This window comes from Calypte anna, chromosome 4A, assembly GCF_003957555.1.
Source record: "Calypte anna isolate BGI_N300 chromosome 4A, bCalAnn1_v1.p, whole genome shotgun sequence".
NCBI classification, from domain to species: Eukaryota; Metazoa; Chordata; class Aves; order Apodiformes; family Trochilidae; genus Calypte; species Calypte anna.
In genome coordinates, this window is record NC_044248.1 from 39,302,815 (window position 1) to 39,322,824 (window position 20,010).

At 41.4% G+C, this 20,010-nt stretch overlaps 1 protein-coding gene across 1 annotated transcript; it reads left to right on the forward strand.

Moving 5' to 3' along the window:
• Positions 1-933: 933 nt before the first annotated feature.
• METAP1 (methionyl aminopeptidase 1) lies at positions 934-20,010 on the forward strand. Its single transcript, XM_030449479.1, has 11 exons — positions 934-1,226; positions 8,491-8,542; positions 10,747-10,859; positions 11,994-12,054; positions 13,221-13,312; positions 14,001-14,084; positions 14,689-14,827; positions 15,334-15,465; positions 16,301-16,444; positions 17,656-17,721; positions 17,901-20,010. The coding sequence occupies exons 1-11, from the start codon at positions 1,113-1,115 to the stop codon at positions 18,059-18,061; spliced, it is 1,158 nt and encodes a 385-aa protein (XP_030305339.1). The 5' UTR covers positions 934-1,112; the 3' UTR covers positions 18,062-20,010.

Sequence of the window (20,010 nt, forward strand, 5' to 3'; positions counted from 1 at the left end):
TTGTGATGAATCTCCCTGCTCCCCAAACAACAGCTAAAAGCAGAGCAAACAGAATGATTACAAATGACACAGACCAGTGCTGAACTTCTCCCCCTTACCTCACCACTACCGCAAGCCTGGTTATCTTGTTACCAAGCCTGGTCATGCCATCACCAGGACGGGTTATCCCGTCAACAGGACGGGTTATTCTGTCACCAGGATGAGTTATTCTGTCATCTTGTGGGATTATCCCCTCACCAAGCCTGGTCATCTCCTCACCAGTCCCGGTTATCTCGTCACTGGTTCTGGTTATGCCGTCACCGGTACCAGTTATCCCATCACCAAGTCTGGTTATCCTGTCATCAAACAGGGTTAATCCCGTCAACAGGCAGGGTTATCCCATCCCCAGGCCGGGTTATCCCGTCTCCAGGCAGGGTTATTCTGTCATCTAGCGGGGTTATCCCATCACCAAGCCTGGTTATCCCGTCACCGGTTCCGCTTATCTCGTCACCAGTCCCGGTTATCCCGTCACCAAGCCTGGTTATCTTGTCATCAAACGGGGTTGATCCCATCAGCAGGCAGCGTTATCCCGTCACCAAGTGTGGTTATCCCATCATCAGGCGGGGTTATCCTGTCACCAAACAGGGTTATTCCATCACCAGGCGGGGTTATCCTGTCAGCAGTCCTGGTTATGTCATCAACAGTCACAGTTATCCCATCACCAAGCCTGGTTATCCTGTCGTCCAGCGGGGTTAATCCCGTCATCAAGTGTGGTTATCCCGGAACCAGTCCGGGTTATCCCGTCACCAAGCCTAGGTATTCTGTCATCAAACAGGGTTAATCCCGTCAGCAGGCGGGGTTATTCCATCACCAAGCGTGGTTATCCCGTCACCAAGCTCTTCCCCCAACTCCCGCTCTCTCCTCCCGACCCTCCTCGGCAAGTTCCGCTTCCACCTCCCCGGCGTCTGCGCGGTGGGAGGGCGGGAGGAGCACGGAGGGGAGGCCCTCAGGGCCGCCTCACTCCTCTCCTCCCGTCTTTTCTCCTCCTCTCCCCTCCCCGCCCGCCTCAGCCGGCGGCACCTCCGGGCGGCGGCTCCTCCCCCGCCGCGGCGCGGCTGTGGCAGCCCGGCAGCATGGCGGCGGTGGAGACCCGCGTCTGCGAGACGGAGGGCTGCAGCAGCGAGGCCAAACTGCAGTGCCCGACCTGCCTCAAGCTGGGAATCCAGGGCTCCTACTTCTGCTCTCAGGTGAGGAGCCCGCCTCCCGCCGCCCTGCTCGGCTCTGGGTTCCTTTCCCCTTCCCTCCGAGCCGCGGGCCGGGTTTTCCTCTGAGGGGCTGCTCGGGGAGCGCTCTCCTTTCTCAGAGAGGAGCTATGGGAGGATTTAAAATTTTTTTAAAATTTTTTTTAAATTTTTTAATGTGTGTGTGGAAAGCCCTAATGAGATTTCCAGTCAGCACATGGGACCGGTGTGCGAGGGTTAGGCCAGGCGTACGGGGAGGAGTCAGCTCCCCTTGCCTGCCCCCCGGGCCCGGCCCGGTCCGACTCTTCATGGTTGGCTTTGCCTCCCTGTCCATGGGGTTCCCTTCGGGTAGGAGGCTTCGTTCCTGAACCCCTCGCCCCACTTCATGGGAGGGGGGCCGGAGCCAGGGGAAGGTGCTGGACCATCGGGGGCGGGTGTGGCGTGAGCCCTTCTGCCCCTCCTGGCCCGAGGTAATGGGGGCACTGGGGAGGTCTAGAGGCAGACACGAGGTTTTTTTTTTTTCTATGCCCGAAGGTTTGGTTGCCTCCACTCTGTCCTCCCTTTTAAAAGTAAGGGCTTAGTGGGACAGAATGAGACGTGCTCATCAAATTCCAGTCTGCGTTTCTGTGTCTGCATCAGCTCTGGGCTGCGTGTGGATGGAGTTGCTTGGCTTGGATAAAACACCCTGAGACTTGTTGCTCTGAAAACAGATTTTCTGTTTCCTTGCATTATAAAAAACCACAACCCAATCTTTTGGGTAAATGATCTGGTGCTTTACTTTTTTTTTTTTTTTTTTTTTTTTTTTATTTTACTTTTGTTTATTTTTTTAGTATCTTTCGGTATGTGAGTTTAAAGGTGCCAGACAGAGGTTTGGGTTAGGCCACAGCCACCCTCAACTCCTGTCTATTCTGTAGGCCTCAGCTGCCCTCAGTTATCAGCACAGTTTGGTCCTTGATTTAAATAAAAAAGTCTGCTTGATGCCTGTTGAGTCAGGGTGTTCGTGTTGGCTTGTTTTAAATTACTTTAAAATGCATAGTAAAATACATACCTTAATCCTTTGAACTTTCTGTATGTACAGTTTCTGTCAAGATCAGTGAGGAAGTATGTGTTCTATTCATAGAGTAATGGTGAACTTCACTGCCAGGATTATAATTCACAGTAAAATAATTCACATTTTGTAGATCAACTTAACCAAATCATTCTTTCACATCAAGTAGATTAAGTTACTAATTGGACAGATTTTTTTTCCCCAGTCAGGATGTAAACTGATGGTTATGGGTTGCATAGGACTAAAGGGAAAGCTTCCCAAATGCATGTCACACACCCACTGTACAGTTTCTGGTACTTTCCCCTCAAGCCTCTGATGCCAGATGCTGGGAGTCAGTCCTAAATTAGATTGACTGCAATTCAGAATTGTTCTGATGATTCTCTGTCTGTGGTTGCCATGTGGTTCTTATAGTTGGTTTGTAAGATTTGATCTTTACTACCTGTTTTGACACATCTGATGTGAAACTTGTCACAAATGCATCAGCAGCACAAACAATTAATTGATAATGACAAAACCATTTGTTAAGAGACCAAACAATCCTATGTGAGGAGTTCTGGTAGCATCTTCACTCCCCTCTGGTCCATCCCCAGTTCTCTTAATTTTATGTACGATGAAGAGATTCTTGTTTTCTATGTATTAGGTTTAATTCTTTTGAAATATCTGCTACTGTTGTAAGGTAAAAAGGCAATTACTAGAAATATATATATTAGCTAGTAAAAATGGGCTGCTGGATAACTGAAGACATGCTTGTAAAGCTGTCCTGCCTAGAAAATGAAATACCTAACTGGGAATCTGAGTCATACTATTTCTGAGTGACCTTGGGTGTGTTGTTCTTCCTTGCTGTGCCTCTCTGTCCTGATCAGTAAAATAGGTAAGCATAGTTATTCCCCATATGAAAGGTGCTTTGAAGGTTTTCAGGTGACACGTGTTACAGAAGAGAGAAGGAAATTAATGGCAGCCTGTTTTTAATGACATAGTAAAAATGTCATGTTCCTGTACAATAAGGACCCTACAGTAAGGACCTTGATCCCCCTTCCTGCCTTATGTAGGGTCTAGCACAGGCTGCCCAGAGGTTCCAGTTGTCCCCATCATCTGGTGCCTGAAATGGACAAGGCTCATTGCAGTGCTCTGCTGGGGCCCTGTGAGCAGCTGCCACTGACAACCTGGCTGTCCAAATTAGCACGAGGTGGGCAAAGGAGTCTTAAAGGCTGTGTCCAGTTCTGGGCTTCTCAGTTCAGGAAGGAGATTGAGGTGCTGGAGCAGGTCCAGAGAAGAGCAAGGAGGCTGTGAAGGGATCCAGCACAAGTCCTTTGAGGAAGGGCTGAGGGAGCTGGGGGTGTTCAGCCTGGAGAAGAGGAGGCTCAGGGGAGACCTCATCACTCTCTACAAGTCCCTGAAAGGAGGTTGGAGCCAGGTTGGTTGTAGCAGCTGTCAGTAAGACAAGAGGCCATGGGCTTAAGCTCTGCCAGGGGAGGTTTAGGTTGGATATTAGGAAGGAATTCTTTCCAGAGAGGGTGCTCAGGCATTGGAATGGGCTGACCAGGGAGGGGGTGGATTCTCCATCCCTGGAGGTTTTTAAGAAGAGACTGATGTGGCACTCGGTGCCATTGGGCTGGGAACCATGGTGGTAGTGGATCAAGGATTGGACTTGATGATCTCAGAGGTCCTTTCCAACCCGAATGATTCTGTGAAATTTTCTCTGAGATTCTAGCTGACTGTACAGGACTGGTGAGCATTTGTGACATTCCTGCAAAATTCTCTCTTTTTAAAAAGCTTTTCTTTCCAATGTGGCATTACATGCATAAGTAACTTGTTAGATAAGCTGCTGAGCAGACCTAGGATGTTAATTCCACTCACAGCACAGCCTGCTGATAGCTGGCACAGTCCTATTCCTTTCCTCCAAGGGTGAGGGTTTCTACCCTCTGACATTAGGCTGGCCCTGGTTCTTTGGTAAGCCACTTCTGGGGTTTTTAGGGTTTTCAAGCATTGGAATGGGCTGCCCAGGGAAGTAGTGGATTCTCCATCCCTGGAGATATTTAAAAAGAGACTTGGATGTGGCACTCAGTGCCATGGTCTAGCAACCGCAACGGTGGTTCAAGGGTTGGACTTGATGATCTCTGAGGTCCCTTCCAACCCAGCCAATTCTATGATTCTATGATTCTTTTAACGGAGGAAAAGCAGTTGTATTAAATCTCCTGCTAGTTTAGCTCCCCAAAGCTGTGTGCTGCAAGCTCAGAAAACACCAGTGCTTCAGGACCATGGTGCTGAAGAGCACTTGCCCATTGTGGCCCAGTTTGGCCCAGTATAAAGTCAGTCCATCCCTATCGAATGTTAGCTGCAGGTATGCAGGTGCTTACACTGGGCAGACTCAAATTTTGTAGTTTATTTTCTCAGTGCTGAAAGTAAATGAGAAAAGTGTGAACTGCTGCAGAAAGGTGATTAGTATGGAGCAATGTGTTAGGGTTGTAAATTGGAAAATACAATATGTTAAGAAATACCAATGCAGGTGGTGTAGGACTCAGAGCATCAGTGTAATGAGGAGATTGATTAAACATTATTTTTTGTCCTTGCGTGTAGAGAATTGAACTTTTTCAAGTCGATTGTGTCTGGAAAGTGATTTCCCCAGTGGGTTTATTATTTGTGTTTCTCCTTTCCTTGAGAAAAGGCATTATTCTGGTCATTTTTCTTTTCCCTCCTTTCTGCATCAAAGATTAGAACTCGACAGCATGCCCTGATGATGCTTCCTCTGAAGTAATTTGACATCCTTTGAAATTTCTTTGAGCCAACACTTTTAATCTCTGGGTGTTGTTCACCTTGACAACTGAGTACAGTTGTAGTCTTGTGTTGTAGTTGTGCTGGTGGGTCATGGGTGTACAGGTAGCTGAGCTCTGGTCTAGCAGGGTGGTTTTGAACTGGTAATGGAGATGGACTAAAGATGGCTTTGAGCAGTGGAGGAGCTCTGAGGTGGTGTGTTGGACCCCAGTGTTACTTTTTTTTCTTTTTTCTTTCACTCTAAGGTGTAACCAGAGAGTATTCTGCTCAGGGATTCTGTCTGCTGTTAACCAATAAGGTCTTCATTTAGGTAGTAAATCAGATACTGTTACTGCCAGCTACCTTCTTTTACTGTCTTGCCCTCACTTTTGGAGTCTTACTAAAGTGTTACATGAGTTTGTCACCTGAGATAAATTACTGTACCCCCCTGTAACTTCTGAATGTAGAGGTGAATAATCCAGAAGTCTTCCAGGAAAATTAAGCCAAATTAATCTTACTCTTTTGTACTTTTCCCTTGAAGCTAATTAATGTTTTCAAATATAGCCATACAAGGTCACATTTTCCTTTTTTAACCATATCAGAAAAAAAGATTAATTTCTTAATTTAAGGATTACATATCACCATGGATATTATTTTCTTCTGGATTTTGTTTATTTAATTATTTCAATTATTTAATAATTGAAAATCTTCTCTCCTGATCTGTGTATGGCATAGGAACTTGGAAGACTCGTTAGAGGCAGGAGTGATAATAGGAAGATCAAAGTATGTCTGAGAGGAAAAGGCTCAGTGAAAAGCAGAATTTTCTCCAGAAAAGTGTCCCAGGTGGAGAGAAAGAGTGGCTTTCTTCCATGGCTTGTCAGGAAGTCTGCTGTATAGCAGGTGAGGGTATTTGCAATGTGCAGGGGTACACTGGTAGTGTTTTGTCCCCAGAGCTGTCTGTGATTCTGCAACCTATGGGGTGGCAGCTGACAGGTTTTTCCCTGGAGCTGCCCAGGCAGAGCTCTGCAGGCATGTTCAGTGTAGTGCTTGTGCTGTGAGTTGTTGTAGACAGTCTGTGTGTACCTGTAAGTCTGGTGCTTGTAGGAAACATATGGCTGATCCACAAAATCTATGGGTTGTAGGTGGATGTGCAGCATATCTCTTGGGTGTCATCCAAAAGTGTCAGACCAAAGCAGAGATGTTCATTGATTGTACACTGTGTGTGTACAAGCCTGTGCTGACAAAAGTGCTTGGGATTTGTGCTGTCTTCTTGCTGCAGTGAATTGATGTGCATCCAGTACACGTGTCTGGGGTGTCCTGGTGTACAGCAGCTTGTTTGGATCTCTGCTGTAGGTGTTGTGGTGGAGCTGCTGCTCCTCTAGAAACAGGGCAAACAAAATCTGGGAAACATGTGTGGGGAAAACCCAGACATATGGCAGCCTTATGAGGGATCCTCTTAGGTTGTTTGCAGCTGCAGGAAATAAAAAGCCCAAATGGTGCCTCTCAGGTTATGGTAACTGCCAGCAGTGTGGTGTGTGACTGGTGTTTTCTGGTTTCTAGCAAAGAGGTGAGGCTGTTGGCATGGGAGAAAGGAATGACACTGGAGAATACACCCCAAAATTTCATTGGGAAGGAGAGAATGAATTACATCTAGTAATTGCCACAGCTGATGTGTTTGTTCTTTCTCCAAATGCTCCTTTCTATCCCAAGAAGTGAATTATAGATTTGCAGCCTTGGTAGCTGATCAGACTCCTTTGATGTGTAATCCTTCTCCTGCTTTAGAACAGAGGTCTGGTGTTTAAAAGGGATTGAAACCATACTAGTGCTTTTAGTGTCCTTGAAATAGGCTTTTTAGTTTATTTCTTCTTAAAATAGTCCTCAGTTAAAACCTGCTCTTTCTCTCCCAGCTCTCCAACCTAAAACTGATAAATAGTGCAGCACAAAGGGCTTTGCATGCAGTGGGTTATACAGGAGTGAAAGTAAAACCTTCCAATCCTTGTTCAAGAAGATGTTCTCTCTGGTAATCTGAAGTGCTGGTTTCCAAGCCCCTGGTTGCCCAGACCATTCTGTAGCACCATGGTATGTTGAGTGACAGCCCAGAGAATGTGGTGGCTTCAAGTATGTGGCGTCCTAGAAGGCAGGAAACATCTGGGTTTGGTAATGAGGGAAACAGTACAGGGTCTCTTGGAAGGCTGGCAAACTTCTGCACCACTTTACTCTGCTCTGGGGGATACAATTTGATTACTACTGTTTGCAAAGCTAATGAGAAAATTTGGCTCTACAGCAGCAGACAGCTAAGGCTGCTCCACAGCCACCATGGAGCAGGGATAGAATGTCATAGGCCAGGCTTGATTTACAGATTTGTTGTCTTGGACTGGTTGAGTGTTGTATACATGACATTGGTTCAGTTGTTGGCTCTGGATTGTAGTTTTATGGTGATGATTCAGCATTAGTAGTGCTTAATAAATAAATAAAATAAATAATAAATTAACAGTTTGCTTCCTGCCTCTTCAGAAATTCAGCTGTTATTGTAAATGACTGGATTTGGCTGTTTCCCAATGGTTGTTTTGAGTGCATATAGTCATTGATTCAGATTTTCAGCTATAAAACCCAAGTAATTTCCTAATTAGCACCATAAAAGATCATCTTTAATGTTGCCTTTTTACTTAAATCTCTCCTTTTTAAAATGTCTTTCCTTAATCTTAATCTTTATTTTCTTCAGCTTCTGGCCATTTCCATCTGCTCCTTTGCTGATTCATTGTTCCTCACATGAACTGCTCTATTTTTTTCCTTTGGGAAGAAGAGAAAAAGACAAATCCCTTCCCATTCACTTTTTTCATTATTTCCATTTCAACTTTGTCTATATATTTTTTCTCTACTTAATTTTTTAATTCCAATTCAGGAGCCCTCACTCTTCCTTCCTTTTAATCTCATCCTTTTGGTCCCCTGTGGTCGTGGGGGTTGGTCTCTGTTGCTTTCCTGTGCTGGGGAAAGAGGCAGAAAGGATGCAATTAGCAGGAGGAGGTTGACTCTTGTAGGTGGCAGGGGAGGACCACCCTGCTGGCTGCAATACTGTAAGATTTGGCATGGAGATAGAGGAGAACTACTCTTATCTCTCTGTTTCCATGAACAATATAGTGTTTCAGCCAACCTGGAGCAAGCATAGCATTTAGTTACTTATTAAAATGATAAAGGGATAATATTTGGTTAATAGGATTGGATTGGATTAGTGTGTCTCACTGTGATGGGTGACTGGTTATGCTTTGTGCCTTTTCTTGCTGGTAAGCTGTTGAATGTAGTATTTTCTGTTGTTAAGACTAGCAGCTACAGTGGGATTTACTGCATGTTTCTAGAAGGGTTCATAAAATCTGTCTTAGTTTTATTTTAAAATACAGTTGCTTCTCTGGGGATGGCATGTCTGTCTAGGATAATGCTACTTTAAAAATATATGTATTTTGTTTGCAATTCTAGGAATGCTTTAAAGGAAGCTGGGCAACTCACAAGTTATTACACAAGAAAGCAAGTAAGTGGAATTTTTTAAAAATCCCTTTTAATATTGTTTTGAATTTGCTTTATCTTCTGCAGCTGATTCTAGGTGTTCCTGTTTGAGCAGAGGGTTGGACCCTCCAGAGGTCCCTTCCAGCTGTTCTGTGTTACTGTGTCCAAGAACAGTATGGATTTTTCCAAGATACCTGGCACTGCATTCCTCCTATGTAAAATTTTGTCAAGTTCCTGGTAACCTAAAGATTCAAGTAAAATTTCAGAGGCAGTGGTACAGAAATCTCTTGTTTCTGTTCCCTGTTCTTTTTGAATGAAACATTCCCTGAGCTACATTTCCGTGTATATGAAAAGAGGAATTGTTGTGCTGAAATAGAAAGCAAGGAGAATAATAAAGTATTATTCTAAGGCACTGCCAGGCTTAGTCCATATTAATATTTTGATGTCTGATGTAGTAAAAGGCAGTAATGTGGAGAAGGTTCTTGTGGAGTCCTTGTGATTAGGTACTTGCTGGAATGCAGGCAAGCCAGTCAGAGTGCAGCTGTTCTGTACATTGGGGTTGTTCCACTTCAGAAAAAATACTTTTGTGCTCTGATGCAGTGGTTAATAAGAGAATGTGTTACATCTAGGGTTTTGCTAAGTTTAGCAGAAGGTGGTAAGGCCATCTCTATTACCACTGGCAACTCTTGCACAGAAATACTGGTAGATTCTCCCTTATCTAAGTAGTAAAAATAATCCATAAGTTGAAAACTGAACAAACAGGATTAGAGAGCAGACCCTAGTTCTGCCTCCCTTGCCTCCCCCCACTCAACTTCATCAGGCCCTGCTTAAAATGAAGTGGGATTAAAAAGAAAGTGGTATGGCAGAAAGTCAAGACTTCAATTCCTTTACCTCTTTTTCTACAACCCAATAAAACTCATTTTCCCATGCTAAATCTTACATGATTAATAGGCTGGAGTAGCACAGACAATTACAAATGTTTTCCCTCTGTCTGCCTTCCCAGTGCCAGGGGTCTTCTAGTTCACACTTGCTTTTTGTATCCTTTTACTTTGTACCTGCATTACTTTGTTAGTAATTCTAGTATTTTCCTGGTGTATTCTTCTAATGCTGGTGCTGTCTGACAGCAAAATTTTTTGTGATACCACAAAATAAATCCATCATCATCTTGGCTGCCTGGATAACTGCTAAGCCTCAAGCAGAGTAGGCTGGGTTCTGCTAGCCCTCAAGACCTCAATGCAATAAACTACTGAAGCATCTCAAGGGGATGATGTAGCATACTGCTTCATTAAAACTTTGGATGTTTAAAGTGTTACTTCTTCATTGGTTCATCTCAACTGATTGTCATGTAAGCAGATGTCTCAGGTATCAGCCACAGAGACTCTGAGGAACTTGGGGCTTGCTGTGCACACCTCTTGCCATCCTGTCATTTGTGTGAGACATAAAAAGAGACAACAAACTTATCAGGTTACAAGTTAAAAATTAATGCAACAGTGCTCTTGCACCTTGCCACCTCTTTCTGAGTAAATTTATTTCCTTTTGTTTAATACTCATGATCTACCTGCTTCAGTCTTTCATGAAAACACCTTCAGTATCTACCCTGTTATTTGTGAATGAAGTCAGACACTGATTTCATAAGGCTGAGAGATCTGGGAACCTCCAGCAGTTTGGGACTATCTTGTAAAGTGCGTGCACTGCTTGTCCTGGAGTGCAGAAGCACCTTCACTCTCTCCATGAGGTCTGGGGGAGTATCAGGCTCTCTGTGTAGAAACTTAACAGCTGGACACCCTTCTTCTCACCTTTGGTCATTTCTGTCACTAAGAGGAATCACAGAAAAGGAGCATTCATCTATAGTGCAAGAGTGTTAATTGAAGGGATAATGAGTGTTTCTTTAGAAATATGCTGTTTCCCAGGACTGAAACCAAGCACAGAGCTACAGAGGAAGACCTACTTAAGTAATGACTACACTTTGTTCCTGCATTCAGTGATGCTGCCCTGACATTCCCCAGCCTGCTAATGAATAGAGTTTGCAAGAAACAAATTTTGAATGTGAAAAACTTAAGGGCAGTACAAAATGGTAACTGCCACCTACACTTGCATATAGTAGTATCTTAAAACACCAAAAAGAGTAAAATCTAGACATGCATATTTCTGTGTCACTTTTGGGTCTCCATAGTTCTTATTCTTAGTAGGAACTGATTTTGCTGCTGGGGGATTATTTTGTCTTTTCAGAAGATGAAAAAGCCAAGCGTGAAGCTTCCTCTTGGACACTGGAAGGTGATGTGAACACAAATCCCTGGTCTGGTTATAGATATACTGGTAAACTCAGGCCACACTATCCACTGGTGAGTAAGAAAAAGGTGCCATTCTGTACTCCAGTACTGCTGCAGTCTGCAAAAAACTGCTGCTAGTTCAGATAGTCAGCTGTTCACTGTTCTCACCAATAATGAAACAGTCTGTTTCAGAAAAAAACCCTCAGGTGAATTAATGTAGAATTTAAATAAATGGGTTTCTATTATTTTATGTAAATGGATTGAGGTAAGGTGATGGGCAGCTATGAAGGAGCAGAGGTTATAGCAGTCTGTGGCTAACTGAAGTCAGTAACATCTCCTAGCTGTGGAAGGTGGGTTTAGAAGATGACAATCAGTACAGCTGTATTTTTAAGTAGGTAGAAGTTTGTACATGGGATATGTCCTGGTTTGGGCCAGGGTAAAGGTAATTTTCTGTCTTGTACTTTTGCTTTCAGCTGAGTCTCTTGTAAGTAGCTGCAACACATAAGACACAGTTTTTACAGGAATAATGGCATTTTATTTACATGTGCCTCTTCTCACTGGCCTGTGCTAAAAATGCTGCCCCTGTGGCATCCTGTTCAGCCTTCTCCCATCTGTTACAGGCTCATCAAAGAACCTCATTAACAGAGCCTGAGCCTGTGTGTGTGTGTTGGTGTGATTGGAGGAAGGGTGTTTTGGATAAGTCACTGGCCAAGTAATTTAGTGGTGTTGCCACTGAACATTTGCTTTCTTGACTTCTGCTGTAGGATTGATGCAAATGAAACTATTATGAAAAAAAGTGCTAATGGCTAGGGTGATGATTAGAAGCAACAATCTTGTTAATAGATGCTAATAACCAGAGAGAGCAAGGATTAATTTGGAAGTCTGGAATGTAGCAGAATAAGCACTGCAATATAGCAGGGATAATATGTTATAAAACCAGTTTCAAAATTTGATTTTTAGAAAGCTGTGAAGTTGGCTTCTAGAGGTTGTATAATATGAAAGCAATAAAAAGGAAGAGGAGAATCTTTGCGAAATGAAAAATGGAACTGTTTTGGAGTGCTTACATATTTCACAAGCTTTTTTTAACTGGAATTAGGCATAGTTTAATAGTTTAATTTTGCTATGTGAGTCTTAGATTTTAGAGCTGTAATATTTATGACTGTAATATTCTTTCAACCTAACCAGCTTTGACTATGATTTATTTAGACACCAACAAGACCTGTGCCAAGCTACATTCAAAGACCAGATTATGCTGATCACCCCCTAGGTAATTTAAAACAAATTATAGTTACAGAGTGTTTTGTTTGTTCACTGCTTTTAATGGAAAAAAAAAACCCATGAAGGAGATATTGGAGAAAGGAATCTTCTTTCTGTTTTTCTCTCTCTTCTTCTACTCCTACATTAAATTTTTCAGGAATATTGGTTACCACGTTTGGTGGTGGGTTTTTTTTTGAAGTCCAAAGTTTGTAATCCATTATCTTTCAGAGGTGCTCATGGATGAAAAGTGAAATGCCATGCAAGTCCTTGTCCTGTGATTAACTCCATAACCAACAGCAATAAGTTGTCTGTCATAGGTGAAATCTGCTAAGCCATTCTCAATGCCATGAGTGTATTTGTTGGAAATGTTGTAAAGTAACAAAACCAGACAAAACTGCAATAAGCAACCTCCAAAAGTGAGGTGAATTCCAACTATATTTGGACTTGGACATAGTGCATTAAAAATTACTTGCTTATTGGTTTGCTTTTTTGATTTGGTATTTTCCCCCTCTTACATCAGTATTGGTCCTTTGCATTTCTCAGAGAAGCTGCTATAAAGTCTATTAGAATTATTTTGAAATCTTCAACCATTCTTTAGTTATTCCCTTTAGAATGTAAACATTTAAGCAGCAGAAATGCTGCCTTTTAGGAGGTCATTCAACTATAGAACTGGGCTTGCACATAACCTGGTAGCAAGAATTGGCATGTTTTCACTAGTTGCAATAGTATAAATGGTGATATTAATAAGCCTATATAATACTTTATGACTCTTAGACTATTATATATTGGTATTTATTCTCTCCAAAGCAGCAAAGAAAAAAAAGTACTTTGTATTAATAAAATAATTTCCTTTTAAATATATTTTTTAAGGTTTTGTTTTGACTAATGACATCATAGTTTTATGCTGTAAATGAATGGGCATCCTGAGCACATACGGGCATGACAATATTGTAGGAGGTTTATGAATTGAATTAAATTCAATCTGGATAAAAATTATAATGCCATGACTTGGTGGGTTTGTTGCTTCAGTCTCTGAGAAAGTACATGCTTTTATTGCCATTGGTAAGCTAAATAAATTCCTTGGTTTGACTAATGTAGCAATTGCTACTCCATTTAATGTGGTGGAGTTTTTGTTGGATTTTTAAATTTTTTTCTCTTCCTTCTTCCCCTCCCCAGGAATGTCTGAATCAGAACAGGCTTTAAAAGGAACCTCTCAAATAAAAATACTCTCCTCAGAAGACATAGAAGGGATGCGAGTAGTCTGTAGGGTAAGGGGTTTTCTGTTTTTTGGTTACTATGTGCCTTTATTCTTTAAAAACCCTATAATGATTTTACCACTTGGTGCCAGCACATATGGGAATACAGACTTTCAAACCACTTCTGAGCATCAAAAAATAGTTTGGCAGTGTTAATATTGTCTTGGTTTCTCTCTCCTTGTCTCTCAGTTGACAGTTGCTATTTTGCCAGCAGAAAGATGATTTTTATTATTATGTGGCTGTGTTGTTACTAGTGGGATAATTTGTGGCTGAAACACTGTTACCACCACCAATATATTTTATAGTGCATAAATAAGAACAGAACTTTTTCCTCTCCTAGAATACTAAGTAAAAACTAAAAAGCAGAACCAAACCAGAGCCCCATCCCTAACAGTTTCTGAAAAAGAGTGGTTGACTTGTAATCACTTCCTTGTGCATTAAGTCAAACTTGGAAATGTAGTTATGTAGTCTGGTTTACATTTGGCATTCAGAGACTTCGTGGTTCAAATCTGAATTAGGGTATTTTCAAATGTCACAGAAGTGACTTGTTAATATAACCTGTAAGCATCCTTAGGTCTTTCTAGAGCCCAAGTCTACCCAGCTTTTAAGCAGTCTCAGTGTAGCTGTAGCAAAGGGGTTGTCAGCTTTCCAGGAATAGTCTTGGTCTTTTTTAAAATCAGTACTTTTGTTTCATTTTCAGCTTGCTAGAGAAGTATTGGATGTTGCTGCCATGATGGTGAAACCAGGTGTAACTACTGAAGAAATTGATCATGCTGTCCATTTAGTAAGGTTATTTTATTGTTTGCCTGGTGTTTATAAGTGCTTTCTTCTATCTTTCTGTTTTTTGAATTATAATCTTTGTTGTTGCATGAATTCCTGTTTTGTATTTTGAACCCTTTCCCAAGTGGATTGTGTAGATGTTAGAAATGCCTTAAAGTGCAGTGCTTGATTTAAAATGAGCCACAAGTTAGGAACTCCTGGGCTTCTCTCTATCATCACAGTGAGTGCAAAGGAAGCAGCTTAAGATTTTAAAACGAGGGGTGAAAGATTGTTGCTAAGTGTTATTTTGTCCAGCTTGTGTGTTTTGCAAAAATTACTTAATTACCTGGTCTTAGACCAGGTGATTAAGAACAGTAATTGAAAATGGCTGTTTCATTTTACTGACTAAAGATTGCCATGCAGTGTTTTAAACCTTAGTATTTCAGCATTAGTAGTTAAACATAACAATCAGTAGAAACAAAAGTTAAGTAGCTTTACTTTCTTCCTGGTAAGAAATGCAACTGCACTGCTTTTCTACCTATCATTCTTATTGTGAGTCTGTTGTCCTTATGTCTTTAATTTGTACAAAATTTACTAATGTAAAGTGTAAATTATGTTTTCTAAATTAGGCTTGTATTGCAAGGAATTGCTATCCTTCCCCTCTGAATTATTACAATTTCCCTAAGTCGTGCTGTACGTCAGTGAATGAAGTGATCTGCCATGGAATTCCTGACAGGAGGCCATTGCAGGAGGGAGATATTGTTAATGGTAAGTGCTCTGAAAAATAGACTTTAACATTTCTACCTCCCATGCAGTTAAACCATGTAGTAAGGTGAGGTTTCACTAGCAGGCAACACGGTTGGAAAACCTTCTTTAGAGGCATTTTTTCTAATTTACCAATTAACCTCTGCTCCTTGCATATTTACATTAATCAGTGCATTTAATGAAATTTCAGAAATTTGCTCCACTTTTAGATTTTTATATTTCTTTTGCCCTGATCCATGCATTAGTACAGTGTATGAGTATTCCACTTGTGGGCTGGGACCCAGTTGTTCCATACCTGAAGGTTGGTGTTAGACCAGAAGCTCAGCATGAGCCATCAGCGTGTGCTGGCAGCCCAGAAAGCCAACCAGGTCCTGGGCTGCATCAAAAGAAGCACAGACAGCAGTCAAAGGAGGGGATTCTCCCCCTCTGCTCTTGTGAGACCCCACCTGGAGCACTGTGTGCTGTTCTGGAGTGCTAATATATTAAAATATATCTGGTGTTCTTTGCAGTGGATATTACTGTCTACCGTAATGGCTACCATGGAGATCTGAATGAGACCTTTTATGTTGGAGAAGTTGATGAGGGTGCAAAAAGGCTTGTCCAAACGACTTATGAGTGCCTAATGCAAGCCATTGATGCAGGTAAAAAGCTCTGGCTAGGGCCTGAAGCATGTGGGTTTTGGTTCTGAAACCTAAGTGCTCTTGTTTGCTATTACCTAGGGGTACCTGTTGGTGTGCAGCATGGAAGTGTTCATGTGTGTCACCTGCAGATGATGTATATTGGTTTATTGTATAACACCATGGTTCTTCAAAAGGCAGTTTTGTGGGTGGTGGTTGCAACTTTTAGTTGAAATCTGGCTTGAAAAGGAAAATTTAGTTGATGCTGAGCTGATCCATATATGGTGATATTTATGTGGAAACAGCATTTTTGGACCACTAGGTAAGACATCCTTGATCTGAGTAGTTTAGAGAACTTGAAGAACAAAACACTCTTTTAAAAACCAAAGAATGTTTTTTTTTCAATATCTTAGTCCTTCACATATAACAATTCTTCTTTATTTCTTTGCAGCTTTAGCCTAGTAGTAGAGAGAAAAGTGTTTATTAAAATATAGTTAATACAATTGTTGAAACAACTCTGGATATGAAAAGTTACCAAGTACTTAGAAAGTCTTTTGTTGCCTTTATTTTCCAACTTGAACGTGCTTTTGATATTTGTGCACTTAAATCCACAAAAGGAAGAAAGCAGTGTTCTTGTGAGGAAGTTGCTATCTTTCTCTCTCATTTTCTCCTTTTTAAGATATTTTCCCCCTCTCTCTCTTAATCCTGTGGATTAAGTGATCCTAGGAAGTTGCACACTTGAACAGAGGGACATACAAGCCATGAGTACTACAGAAATAACTCGCTTGAGTGGTGTGTGTGATGGTTCTGTTGAAGGAAAGTTCTGTAAGTTTCCATCTGTAACTCTTTAATTTTGCAGTGAAGCCTGGTGTTCGGTACAGAGAACTGGGAAACATTATTCAGAAACATGCTCAAGCAAATGGATTTTCAGTGGTTCGGAGCTACTGTGGGCATGGAATCCATAAACTTTTCCATACGGCCCCTAATGTGCCACATTATGCCAGTGAGTATTTGTTCCCTTTGGTTTGTCCTGTAGACAAGTGGTTTGCAAGGAATGCCCCCAATTTACTTCTTGTTTATATTCTAATAAAGCAGCATGTTGCCTGACAGTCAAAGTAGCATTTCACAAAAAATGGAGAGAATAAAGGATGAAATTTCTTCAGATTCAGAAGACCAGAAGCTTACATTTAAGTGTTGAAAGAAATACCAGCAGGTGATGGGGGGGGGAGATAGTGATGAGGCCATTTAAGTGAAAAAAAAAAATATTCTGATTGCTGTTGTGTCAGCTTGATATCTGAGAGTTTTGAAGTATCTAGGTGATTTAGACAGTTTAAATAGATTTACTTAAATAGACTAGGGGATGGGGAATTTGTATGTAAGAATTTATGCAAATTGTCTACAGCAAGTAAGGTAGCTTGGAGCTAACTCTTCCTGTGCAATACTGGAGTTTGTTCCAGCCCTCTCATGCTAGGCTGAGTCAGATCCAAGATTCACTGCTGAACAAGCAAGGGCTGAAGCCTTTTTTCAGGAAAACTGTACCCCTAGAGACCTGCTGTGCATCAGTTCATGTGCCTCCACATAAAGAGTTTTGCTGTGTATAGCATAAAAAATATAGAATATTGTCCTGGATGCCTTGAAAATCTCTGTTGCTTTATGTTAGCTAAAGTAAGACAGCATTATGACCCTGACAGCTACTATGGCCACATTACTCAGAGTTTATATATATATATATATGTCATATATGGAATATATCTGTCATAAAAGGAATCAAGGGATTACTTAAATACTACCATATTTTGACAATTTATTGGAGCTAATGGTTCAGTGCAAACAAGATGTTTTAAGCCTTTTCTGAATATCTTAATGGCTTCTTATTTTTATTGATTTTTTTTTAATTGAAAATTTACAAATTGTCCTAGAAGTCTGAAAAAATTGGTGTATTACATTTGCTCAGTGTTTTTATAAAACTGGAGTCGAACTCTAGAGAAAGCACTTAATTTTAAGCCACTTGAGTAAATGTGGCAGTGTTGGGGGACAGGGAGGAGGAAAGAACTGAGGGGGATCTTAGTGTAGAATAAAAAATGGATGACTGTGTTGTTTCTGAGGGGCTTCTTTAACTTTACAGTGTCCCTGTTGTATTCTTCTGGGACACAGGTTGATTAATTTACTAAGATGGGATCACTTCTTCTAACTTCAGTGTTTATTTTATTGTAGAAAACAAAGCAGTTGGAGTCATGAAGCCAGGTCATGTATTTACAATTGAACCAATGATCTGTGAAGGTGAGCAATTTAGCAAAAGAGTGAAATGGTTACTCTTGTTTACTAATAAATACTGAAAAAGTAAGATGCTTGGTTCTGTGCTGTACTGCAGACAGATTTTTATTTTCTCTGGGTGTAGGGCTGGTCTCTGTTACTCATAACCAGTCAGAAAATCATCATTTATGGGTTTTTTTTTTTAGGTGGTTGGCAAGATGAAACGTGGCCTGATGGTTGGACTGCAGTAACAAGGGATGGCAAGAGATCTGCACAGTTTGAGCACACCCTCCTGGTCACTGACACAGGCTGCGAGATCCTGACCCGGCGGCTGGACAGTATTTGTCCCCATTTCATGTCTCAGTGATATCCTGGACTGAGCAGGTGGATCTGAACAATACAGTACTTTTTTTTTTTTTTTTTTTTTTCCTTTTGAGCTCTGTACTATGCATTTTTTTAAGAGTACAGAATAGATTTCATCACTTACTCGTTCTCAGTGGTTGCAGGTAAGAGGAATATCTTGAGAAACCTGACCCGGTGTCTGGAAAAGCAGAGAAGAATTTAAAGAATTTCCTGCTTTCCTCCTACCTACAACACAAGCTATATTTTTCTTTTTTCTTCGGTTCTCTCTTCAGCACCTTTCTTCCAATTAGACTCACAAATGCTTCTCTTGCTGGCCTGACATTAGCTAGAAAAGTGTGGGTAATCTTCCACACTGGAACTTGGTATTTTGGGATCCAGGTTTTTTTTCACCACTTCAGTGTGTCCTGTTTCTCTTGGTATGTGAATGGCACCTGAGATTTTAAGCATTTCTAGTTCCAAAGACCTGCTGCTGCTTCTGCAAATACTGTTCTGATGGGCTGGGCCTTTTTTGCTTATCAGTTGAGAAGGGGGCAGAAGGGAGAGACATGCATTGGGCCATGAGAAGGCTACCCTTACCTTTAATTCTGTCCTCATCTCTGCTGATGGCCTCTGTAGGTGACACTGTTAATGATAGAGTGGCCTTACTACAGGCAAAATTAATGAATTCTGTCTTATATGCAGCTCCCTGGAATAAGCTGCTTGTCATTGAAGCAGTATTTGCAAGCAGACTCCTGATCCAAAAGCTTGGTGAAGCTGATGTATCAAACTTGCCTAGGGAAAGGAATGAAACAAGAACCAAAAAGATTAATGGGATCCCTGCATGTGTTAACTGTGGGGCATTTTTTTAAAGGTACATCCACAGTAGCTGTGGAGTATTGGATTTGCAAGACTTAGAGTGAACTAAGTTACCTATCTCAAGTCTGAGTGTGAGAAAATGAAACACTTTCAATGCTGCATTCATTTTCTTTTGGTACTTTTTAAACAGGTTATTCCCCTTCCATTCCACCCCTACCACCCCCCAGTTAAGTGAGTTTCATTCTTTTGGCAAGTTAAGGGGGGCAGCTATGAAAACTGATCTTTTTTTCTCAGACTGGGTATAAAAGTGGGCAATGTTAGAATCTACACCCCTTTATTTTCTGTTTATGGTTCCTGATGAGCTGGAGACTGTCATGGCAAGGAATGTGGATTGATAAAGCCTCTTCTCTCTACCCTTTCTTTTCCCATGCCTGCTTCCTTTCCAGCATCTTTGGTGCATCTGCTGAGGGAATTTATTTTTTCTTCTAAATTGTAAGGAAAAAATGTTCAGCCCCCATTGCAGACTCAAGTCTTAGACCACTGTAATGCAAGAAACAGTTAGTTAACCAGTGCAGACATTCAGTTGTGCAGACATTCAGTTGTACAGTCATGGGCATAAAATACACCTTTTACCAGGTGTCTGGTGAATTTGTTGCCACATTAGACCCAAGCATATGAGGTACTTGAGACCCTTGTGTCCCCTTGGCACTGCAGGATCTAGGTGGGGGAGGCAGGTTAGTGCTTCATAGAACTGGACTTGTGTACAACCAAATTTGCCAGAAAATGTCTTCTTTGCCCTGAGTGCCTCAGACCTCTGTTGCTGTAAGAGTATAATTGCAATGTTTTCATTACCTTTATTATTATTTTTAATTATGCAGTAAAGTGACCTGAAATTGTGCATATAGAGAGTGTGTGTGTACGTATGGGTGTGTGTGAGCATAGATTTTAACAGAATGGACTCTAGTACTTGAGTGGAGTTACCTGTGTTGAATGAGATGTGATGTATTGAGGAGATGACTGTCCTGGAGTTTTGCCCACCATATCATTCACTTGAATGGTTACAATGGTCTTGCCTTTTCTATATGTGTGTGTGTATGATGGGGGTGGGCTTAATTTTTTGGTCTATAAAATAAACGTTGCAGCTGCTTTTAAGAGAAA

Bases quoted from the DNA above. Each gene is read 5' to 3' on its own strand.
- METAP1 (XM_030449479.1), top strand. From the start codon at position 1,113: ATGGCGGCGGTGGAGACCCGCGTCTGCGAGACGGAGGGCTGCAGCAGC. The intron at 8,543-10,746 runs GTAAGTGGAATT...TTGTCTTTTCAG, and splicing joins GTTATTACACAAGAAAGCAA to AAGATGAAAAAGCCAAGCGT. The intron at 16,445-17,655 runs GTGAGTATTTGT...ATTTTATTGTAG, and splicing joins TAATGTGCCACATTATGCCA to AAAACAAAGCAGTTGGAGTC.